The sequence below is a fragment of the Aulostomus chinensis genome, chromosome 19 (assembly GCF_037954235.1).
Source record: "Aulostomus chinensis isolate RoL2024-O1b breed Wild chromosome 19, RoL_Achi_v1.0, whole genome shotgun sequence".
In the NCBI taxonomy this organism is placed as follows: domain Eukaryota; kingdom Metazoa; phylum Chordata; class Actinopteri; order Syngnathiformes; family Aulostomidae; genus Aulostomus; species Aulostomus chinensis.
The window spans coordinates 2,487,147-2,496,910 of NC_141338.1; the positions used below are offsets into that span (position 1 = coordinate 2,487,147).

The following is a 9,764-nucleotide window of genomic DNA, read 5'->3' on the forward strand; positions in this document are numbered from 1 at the left end:
AGGGGACATGGATTAAAAACAACAACAATAAGTACAAATAACTGAGAGATTCATTCAGGTGAGCACCAGAACTGCATTTTATATATAAAACCGCACAAAGGAGCACTGAAAAAAATCCATAAATCTAACATTTCCACAATATATCAAATACATCTTTGATATTTACACTTAATTTGACTTATTATATGTAAATAACCCGTATGCATGGATTGATAGATACCCAGTGAATTGAGTGTAAATTATATTCGTTACAACTAAATAAAGACGTCTTCACCTCTAAACTTTAATTACTAAGAAGTAGGACTCAATGTCTTGACAACAAGCTCATTATTGTTTATTTGACACAAACCTTTGTGTTGGCATAAAATCCCTTTTTCTTCACCTGATGATGTTGGTGTGTGTGTGTGTGTGGGGGGGGGGGGGGGGCGCAGACCACAAATCCCCACAGACTGAAGGGCTCCCCCTAGTGGCCCAGGACACTTCCATAGAGGACGACTCGTGTCCTGCCCCACCCCTCTCCCCTTTTCCTTCGATGACGTTTATTATGGCGTCACAATTTCCGCGTCGCCATGTTGGTGTAGTTACATCGTTACATCAGCCCAGCTAGCTTGCTAGCTAGCTCGATCCGCGGAGGGACAGACCACGACAATGGCCGTAACTCCCTGACCGCGGTGGAACGTCTCTGTGTGAGTACGTGAGTGTCACGGCAGTGTCGCCCGGTAACCGCCGGCGTGTCGTGGGCGCTGAAGGAGCCGTTGACCTTGGTGACGGGCTGGTGAGGGTAGCGAGGGTGCGACGATAATGTGGCTAATGAAGCGCTAGCTTAAAAAAAAGGGCGAAGCTAACGGTAGCTCGCCGCCCAGGGCCGCTTGTTAAACCTGCTCGCACCGCCGTGGCTTCCCACTCAGCTCCGGTCTTTTGTGTTCCGATAACAAGTGGAAGTTGTGTGGTTCCAGACGCATTATTAACTCCTCACGAAGAAGAAACCTTAGCAGCCAGCTAAACATTAGCATCCAGTGTCTCAAGAGGTTGCTAGCGATACACTTGCCTCATCATCATCATCTTAGCTACATTTCTAAAATACGATAGCATCAGACTCTTATTATGACCTCCTAAAACGTGTAACAATAATATCAGAAATATGGAGGTGGTTAATGCTTCTGTTCTGCTAAAACAGTCGAATATTATAAATAGGAATTTAATGTTTTTATTCTTTGTGACGAGATCTTAAAGAATGGTCTTTCTTTTTAGAAAAAAAAGTAGTATCCTTTAACTTTTGTTTCACAGTAAAAAAAACAAAACCCAAACAAGTAGATAACATAAAGCATGTAAAGTGTTTCCAGTTCCGTGTCACTTGACTGTAGGTTTATTGGCTCTTATTTGTTTTATTGCTTCAGGAGATGTTGAGACTGTTCAGCGTTAAGCTCACAAAGGTGAACTGTTCTTTTGACATTAATTTGAGGAAAAATAACAATCAGAAGAATGCATCAGGTTGGGATTCAATAGACTTGTTTCTTTGTGAAGAAAGTTTGCCATTTACATTACATTTTTAATTCTCATTTGACAGAAGTTCCATCAACTAAATGAGACATAAACCAAGTTCCTTTCTCCTTGAACTTCTTAAACTCTTTGCTACAAACGCCACCCTCAATCGCACCTTGTCGTTCTGATGGATTTTCTCCTCTCGTTACCCAGCAGAAGCGCATCCTGAGGCCATGTTGGCTCGGTTGTTCAGGCTCCACGGCCTCCTGGTGGCCACCCACCCATTGGAGGTCATCATCGGCGCCCTCGCTCTCACCGTCTGCCTCATGTCTATGAACGGCATGACTTCCACTTACCAGATGTGCCAATGGAGCGAGTGCCTCAAAGTGGAGGAGGTGAGTCTAGCTGAGAGGATCCTTGCTTGGGGAGGAATCCTTTCCTTGGATTACGAAGCAAACGTGTCTGTGCCTGATTTCTTGTAGAACATCCCCCGCAGTGACATCATCATCCTCACAGTCACACGCTGCATCGCCATAGTTTACATCTATTTCCAGTTCAAGAATGTTCGGCAACTGGGATCCAAATATATCCTGGGTCAGTATGACGGGCCGCTGCTCTGCTGCTGTTCGCTATAAACTGAAACCTTCAACATGTTTTGTTCTGCTCTCTTCGTCAGGTATTGCAGGATTATTTACACTTTTTTCCAGCTTCGTCTTCAGTACGGTGGTCATCCACTTTTTTGGGAAAGAGCTGAGAGGCCTTAAGTAAGTTTACCTCCTGCTTACAACATCCATTTTTGTCAGGCAGTTTGAATTTTGGTTTAGGACGATGAATGAAATGGTTTTATAGAAACTACCGCAGTGATGATGTATTTTTGTAGTCCAGCAGGAAGTTAGCATCTCCGTGGGTTCCCTCGTCTAAAAGTCAGTGGGATTGGCACGTTGGTGTCTGGGTTTGATTGAATATTGGCTCTTGAGCAAAAGTGGGTGGGACTTGAAAGCTTTGTATCACTTGATGATGAACTGAACGCCACTTTGGCATCATGCTATGAGTACGTGTAAGGGCTCTTGCTGGGACAGTTCGCAGCTGAATGAAGAGCGGCTGGGATGAGAATCAGCACCCCCAAGTCTGACGCCATGGTCCTCAGCCGGAAAAGGGTGGCCTGCCCACTCCAGGTCGGGGAGGGAGTTCCTGCCTCAGATGGAGGAGTTTAAGTGTCTCCTGGCCTTGTTCACGAGTGAGGGGAGGATGGAGCGGGAGATTGACAGGCGGATTGGAGCTGGCAAAGCTCTCGATTTACCGGTCAATCTACGTGCCAACCCTCACCTGTGGTCATGAGCTCTGGGTAATGACCAAAAGAACAAGATCAAGAATACAAGCGGCCAAAATGAGTTTCCTCCTCAGGGAGGCTGGGCTCTCCCTTAGAGACAGGGTGAGGAGCTCAGTCCTTCAGGAGGGACTCAGAGTAGAGCTGCTCCTCCATGTAGAGGAGTCAGTGGAGGTGGTTCAGGCCTCTGGTGAGGACGCCTCCCTCGGGAGGTTTTCTGGGTATGTCCGACTGGGAGGGGGCCTCTGGGCCGACCCAGGACACGCTGGAGGGATTATATCCCTCGGCTGGCATGGGAACGCCTCAGGATTCCCTGGGAAGAGCTGGGGGAAGTGGCTGGGGAGAGGGCAGTCTGGGCTTCCTTGCTGTGGCTCTTGCCCCCGCGACCTGGACCAACCAGATAAGCAGAAGACAAGGAGGACGACGATGACAACATGCTATGAACAAAAGATACGCCGACACCACCTCAGCTAGCTTAGTGCTTTGTCCGTTCTTGGCGTGATGTCATTTACTGGGACAGCCTCTGTTGGCTTGTTTAGCCACTTGTTGGCAACTGCTGTTTTTAAGACATAAAAAGCTCCAAAGTTGTATTTACTGGTATATTTTATGCCAGAGAACAAAACGTTGACTTGGAATAAAAACTTCATGAATTTATTTTGAGGCAAAAAGTAGAAATATCTTCAGGTCAAGTGGGACAAAAAAAACACCTCCCTCAGGCATTTGCTTCAAATCCCACAGACTTTTAGAGGAGGAAACTGGACAGTTGTACTGCTTGCAGCTGAAGGGGAGGGGCTGGGTCATCAGTAGGCTGCAGTGTACAGACCTCACCACTGGATGGTGCTAGATCTCTCACTGGTCCCAGACACTCAGCGTCTCCAGTAACACTGGTGGTGTTTTTGTTCTCCTGCAGTGAAGCGCTGCCTTTCTTCCTCTTGCTCATCGACCTGTCCAAAGCTTGTACATTGGCCAAATTTGCCCTCAGCTCCAACTCTCAGGTGATACCACACAACCAGTGATGATGAGACTGTTTCTGTTCCTTCACCTGGGTGAATGAGTCACAGACTGCTGGTCTTGCTCTGTAGGAGGAGGTGAGGGAGAACATCTCCCAGGGCATGGCCATCCTCGGGCCTACCTTCACCCTGGACGCTCTGGTCGAGTGTCTGGTCATTGGGATCGGCACCATGTCGGGTGAGCGAGGCGGGGGTTTCTGTGACAGCTGAGATGTCTCTGACGGGGGTGGAGGGGGGAACTAACTCGCTACTCTTGTCCTCCAGGTGTCCCTCAGCTAGAGATCATGTGTTGTTTTGGCTGCATGTCGGTCCTCGCCAACTACTTCGTCTTCATGACCTTCTTCCCCGCCTGTGTCTCTCTGGTCCTGGAGGTAAGACTGGTGGAGCCGGGGGGGGGGGTCCTCCCTCTGTCTATCTCTCTGTCTGTCTCACTGTTGACTCCAGTGTGTACTCATACATGTCGGTGGGTGCAGTTGTCCAGGGAGAGTCTTGAAGGTCGTCCCGTCTGGCAGCTCAACCACTTCGACAACGTGCTGGCTGAAGAGGAGCACAACAAGCCCAACCCTGTGACCCAGAGAGTGAAGATCATCATGGTGAGCAACGCCTCAGCTCCGCCGCCGCAGATGTGAAGTTGTTGTCTTACCAGACTAACAAGAACATTGCTGTCTCAGTCCCTGGGCCTGGCTTTGGTCCACGCCCACACCCGACTCGCGTCCGAGCATCCCGGTCAGAACCGCACGATGGAGGGGCCCATCCAACAGAGGCTGGAGTCTGGAGGCTCCATGCGGCCGCTGCAGCTCAGCAGGTAACAACACGAGGAGAAGAAGGTCAGGCTGCGCTCACATGGACTCCAGCAGACGGCTCGGGGGGGTTACTGAGGTGGAGAGAGCGGGCCAGCGATGGTCCGTGGCGCCACTGTCTGAAGGTGAAGGGGTTCAGGGGGTTTTCATCTGCGTTGGGATGTTTTATTTAATTTTTTTATGTTTTATTCCCCGCTGTGGGATCAGTAAAGTTCTATCTATCTATAAGGAGGAAACATGGCTGACTTGGCCAGCAAGAAGCAAATCATTTTCATACAACAAAAACCTGAAATTCTACCAAGATACAACAGAAGCACAGAGCTTTACTGTGAATATGGCTGATACGGACAAAATACCGCAATGTTTTTGACAAAATACCCTGATACTGATATTCAGGCACTGCTGTACAGATGACCTCTGCAAAAAAAACCTCTCTGAAAAAAACATGAAATCCTTGACAATCATCAGTGATTCGAACGCAGCAGCTAAACGAGTGAAGGACGTCAACACCCGGAGCCGTCGAGTACGTTGAGAAAATTACAGCCTTTAAAAGCCGGCGGCGTTTGTGTCAGCATCCATCATCGGTCTGATATCCTGGCGCTGACCCACGGCCCTGCCCGAGTTCATGCTCATATCACGTTGGCGGCTTCTTCGCTACCTGTAGTTCTCCCATTTGCTCGTCTCCTCCCAGCAAATGAGTTCAACTTGTTAATTAGCAGCAGGTCTTCTCGTGTCCTCCAACTGTTCTTTCGTGTTGTCCAGAAGGTTCCGTCCGTCTGAGTCCATGTGAACGCAGCCTGACTCTGTGCTGTTCAGTCCAGTGGTGTTGAGCGCCGTCCTCTGGTCTCTGTCCTCCAGCATGCACCTAGAGCAGGTGATCACGCTGGGCCTGGCCCTGATCCTGGCTGTGAAGTACGTCTTCTTTGAGCAGACGGAGGCAGAGTCCTCCCTGTCCCTCAAGAGTCCCCTTCTCAGCTCCCCCCCCTCTCTGGGGGCAGAGAACAGCTGCCGGAGGGACTTCCCAGCAGCCCCCAAACCCCAGAAGACGCCGACCGCTACCTCAGCAACTGACTCCTCTTGGCCAAGTGTGACGGGATGTGGTGGGACGGTGGTCAGAGTGGACGGTGAGACGTCAGTCAGTCACAGAAACTGTGACTCTTGCCTCCGTCGCTCAGCCTGACCAGTGTCTCCTGATTCTCCTACAGAGGAGGAGGCGCGGCCTCCAGCGGCGGCGGCAGAGACCAACAGCTCCGCCACCTCATGTTTCAGGGACTCCTATTCTCTGACGTCACGCGTCCCTCTGAGCAAAACGGATTCAGAGCCACGAACTCTGGAGGAATGCCTCGCCATCCTGTCAGACCCTCAGGTACGTCATCAATGTCCCGCAGGGTCAGGTCACATGATCACTTAATAAATGAATACAGACACGTCAGTTAACTCAGGGTTAACTAAACTTCACGAATGTTAAACTAAGCCTAATCACATACTTGTCATGTAAAGTCTTCCTGGTATTTTAACGTTACATCGTTTGCTGCTTCAGCGATGTTGAGGTCGTGCGTCTATGCTGTCATAGCAGAACGTTAGCTAGCGGTTGCGTTTACGCTTCATAACTCAGAAGTTAACGAGTGAAGATTACCATCTTTGTGACAGGTTACAGCCGGGAATAATCCGTAATCCCTCCTGACAGTCCTGTAGGCTTTGGTTCATGGGCTCCAGTGGTGACGCTGACTTCTGGGTTGGACTACAAATCCCTGCAGTCCTGTTGACTGAAGGTTGCAGATGCAATGGGTTTGTCTTTGTCTTTCAGAGAGGCGCCCGTTTCCTCAGCGACGCCGAGGTGATGACGCTGGTAACTTCTCGCAGCATCCTCAACTACAAGCTCGAAGCAGTCCTGGAGTCCCCGGAGAGGGGCGTGGCCATCAGGAGGGAAATGCTGTCGCCAAAGCTGCCCGTCGCCTCCGCTTTGGCGTGTCTGCCTTATAAGGACTACGACTACACCAAGGTGCGCGGCGGTCCGCTTTTAATCTGCATTTTCTCTCTCCTGGACGATTATTTACTCTGCGTCGCCTGACTGTCCCTCAGGTGATGGGAACCTGCTGTGAGAACGTTATCGGATACATGCCGGTGCCAGTCGGTGTGGCCGGCCCTCTGCTGCTGGATGAGAAGCAGTTTTACGTTCCTATGGCAACCACCGAGGGCTGCCTGGTGGCGAGCACGAACCGTGGGTGCAGGGCGCTCTCTGTAAGTCTGGAGGATCTGGTTCTGACTGATATGGGGGGGGGTGGGGTGGGTGTGTGTTTCCTGTGCTGATTTCCTGTGGTTCTTCCTGTCCAGCTGAGCGGGGGATGCCGCAGCAGGATCCTAGCCGACCGGATGACTCGGGGTCCTGTGGTGCGGCTGCCCTCGGCGTGCCGGGCCGGAGAAGTTAAAACGTGGCTGGAGACCTCTGAAGGCTTCAGCGTCATCAAAGAGGCCTTTGATCAGACCAGCAGGTCAGTCAGGACGCGGCCAGGACGGCGGCGCGTCCACAGACTCCTCAATTTCAAGGATCCAGTTTTTGTGTCCCTCAAAATATTGAGCTGGATTTCCGAACCTGATTCTGCCTCTACATTCTGCCGTGACTCACTCACTCCTTGCTTCTACTTCCTGAAATCTGAGATTCCATAAACGCTCCGGAGGTCCTTCCGCTCCCTCCAGAGACCTCTGGAATGTTGTGAAGCTCCTGAAGATGAGAATGCTTGGTTATTCCCACACCTGGGAAATTGACATCGTTACAGCAGCACAGAGAGGATGAGGGGAGAATAGATGTTAAAAAGAGAAAAACTGTGAAACAAGAAAAAAACGAAATTAATATGAACATTTATACTTGACAATTTAGTGATTTACAACATGTTTACATGAAAACATTTACATCCTGAAAGGGTGTGGTTTCTCTCACGTGTTCTGAACCTGCAACGACGATCCATCCAGACGTCGGTCTTAATTTGGTAGCGCGATCTGGAAAAGAACTTCTAATAAATTCTCCTGGTGCGTCTGGCGCCCGTCGAGACCCCGCAAGGTGATGAGAACCACAGAGCCCCAAACTACAGCAACGCAGCTCAGACGGGTCTTTGTCTCGCCAGGTTTGCCCGTCTGGAGAAGGTGTTTGTGGGCTTCGCCGGGAGGAACCTGTACATTCGCTTCCAGTCTCAGACGGGCGACGCCATGGGCATGAACATGCTCTCCAAGGTAGGGCCGCGGCGTCCCTGTGCTGCTTCCTGTCTGTCGTCAGCTGGTCAGCCTTAATCAGAGGCAGCAGTGACAGCGAGTGAAAGACTAAGAACAGAAGTCGCTGATGATGCGATCGCGTGTTCTTGCAGGGGAGTGAGCAGGCGCTGCACCGCCTCCAGCTGCAGTACCCAGACATGGAGCTGCTCTCCGTCAGCGGGAACTACTGCACCGATAAGAAGTCTGCTGCCGTCAACTGGATCATGGGCAGGGGCAAGTCTGCCGTGTGTGAGGCCACGGTCCCCGCCAAGGTGGTCCGTGAGGTAAACGCCGTCTCTGCTGCCGGCCACACGCTGGCCACGTGCCGGCTGAAGTCTGGTCTCAGTTCCCGCTGGTACGAGAACTCTCTGCTGTGTGTGCAGGTGCTGAAGAGCAGCACGGCCGCTTTAGTGGACCTGAACATCAACAAGAACTTAGTGGGCTCCGCCATGGCGGGCAGCATTGGGGGCTTCAACGCTCACGCCGCCAACATCGTAGCAGCCATCTACATCGCCTGTGGACAGGTGAGTGACGGACGCCTCGCCAGGTGCTGAGTGAGATCCACGCTGGGACGTTTTGGTATGGAATTGTTCATTGTTTGCGTAAACAAACCTGTCCCCTGTGGTTTCAGGACCCGGCTCAGACGGTGGGAAGTTCTAACTGCATAACTCAGATGGAGCCAGCCGGTCCGGACCGGGAGGACCTGTACATCAGCTGCACCATGCCCTCCATAGAGCTGGGCACTGTGGGGGGGGGCACCAACCTGCCGCCGCAGCAGGCGTGTCTGCAGGTACGCTCTCCTGATCCCCGGCGAGGTTCTGAGGTTCCGTGAAGTGGAACCTTCATAATAAACAGCAGCATCCGTGTCTTGTCTCCAGATGCTGGGCGTCCAAGGCAGCAGCCCCGGCGCCCCGGGGGAGAACGCCCGTCAGCTGGCCCGTGTAGTTTGTGCCACTGTCCTGGCGGGGGAGCTCTCCTTGATGGCCGCCCTCGCTGCAGGACACCTGGTCAAGAGTCACATGACCCACAACAGGTGTGATTTTTAACTCTGACCCATGATGGGGGACGCAGTAATGTCTGCTGGCGAGTGCTGACCAGGTCCTGCTTCTCTCTCGCAGATCTAAAACCAACCTGACAGACATGTCCTCGTCGGAGAAAGCGGCGTGATGGCAGATGACGTTTCACTGGTCAGCACGAGCTGAACGAGCGCGACGGAGAAACCGCCAGAAGACTGCAGTGAGAGGTGACGCTTCGGGAATCTGGGAGCTCAGATGTTAAGGCCTGATGCTCATGGCCGGGCCGAGGCGCTGCAGGTCACTGGCAGCGTGCTGAGTGCAAACCACCTTCATGAGTTGCGATGTTGCTGGTTGGTGCCATTTACCTGCGTCTGAGTGTTGCACTCCTGCGACAACTTGATTTTGACGTTTATTTTTTGTTGTTGTTTTTGAGGCCGTGACAGGTTTGATGAAATCGTCTAAAGACTTGAACATTCTGAAACATGTGACATGCCAAACGCTGGCCGCGGCCCGGGTGGAGGCGGTGCTGCGCGCGTGTCTGAGTGGAGGTGTGGCTGTATACTGTGTATACCAGAGAGTCCCCACAAGTGTGTGTGTGTGTGTGTGTGTGTTGGTCAAAGTCTTGGTGACAAAGCAACACAGGCAGGTTGCTTCTTTGTGTCAAGCTGGAAAAGTCCAAGCCATATGAATACACACTGTGTACTTTTCAAGGTACTGCGTTGTATTGGAACTATTGAAGGTCCTGGAAAGCAGCTCAGAACCGGCCTTGCGTCCTGGGCAGCCTTAGCATGTTGAACATATTTGGAAGCTCTTCCTATCGTTCTGTTTTATTTAAGGAAATAAATAACAATGTTCCTCGCTCGGGATGTCTGGTGTCACTGTT

The 9,764-nt window shown here is 51.4% G+C and overlaps 1 protein-coding gene across 4 annotated transcripts; it reads left to right on the forward strand.

Moving 5' to 3' along the window:
* The first annotated feature begins 530 nt into the window (after nt 1-530).
* LOC147243650 (3-hydroxy-3-methylglutaryl-coenzyme A reductase-like) lies at nt 531-9,762 on the forward strand. Of its 4 annotated transcripts, none has more exons than XM_086188119.1 (20): nt 531-686; nt 1,696-1,877; nt 1,965-2,076; nt 2,159-2,246; nt 3,720-3,804; nt 3,892-3,997; nt 4,084-4,190; nt 4,293-4,412; nt 4,491-4,624; nt 5,478-5,743; nt 5,825-5,985; nt 6,427-6,621; nt 6,702-6,860; nt 6,954-7,111; nt 7,742-7,847; nt 7,979-8,149; nt 8,249-8,389; nt 8,497-8,655; nt 8,744-8,898; nt 8,984-9,762. In XM_086188119.1, exons 2-20 carry the CDS (start codon nt 1,716-1,718, stop codon nt 9,030-9,032), a joined length of 2,634 nt encoding a protein of 877 aa, XP_086044245.1. In that variant the 5' UTR covers nt 531-686; nt 1,696-1,715; the 3' UTR covers nt 9,033-9,762. The 4 variants fall into 4 exon arrangements, with proteins under 4 accessions (XP_086044245.1, XP_086044246.1, XP_086044248.1 ...); XM_086188120.1 differs by having other exon boundaries at nt 547-686; nt 1,699-1,877; XM_086188122.1 differs by having other exon boundaries at nt 557-694; nt 1,699-1,877.
* The last annotated feature ends 2 nt before the right edge of the window (nt 9,763-9,764 follow it).

What these genes read in the sequence shown, in the direction of transcription:
- LOC147243650 (XM_086188119.1), top strand. Translation starts at nt 1,716, where the DNA reads ATGTTGGCTCGGTTGTTCAGGCTCCACGGCCTCCTGGTGGCCACCCAC. An exon ending in GCCTTTGATCAGACCAGCAG is followed by an intron (nt 7,112 to 7,741) that starts GTCAGTCAGGAC and finishes TTGTCTCGCCAG; the next exon opens with GTTTGCCCGTCTGGAGAAGG. An exon ending in GCATGAACATGCTCTCCAAG is followed by an intron (nt 7,848 to 7,978) that starts GTAGGGCCGCGG and finishes GTGTTCTTGCAG; the next exon opens with GGGAGTGAGCAGGCGCTGCA.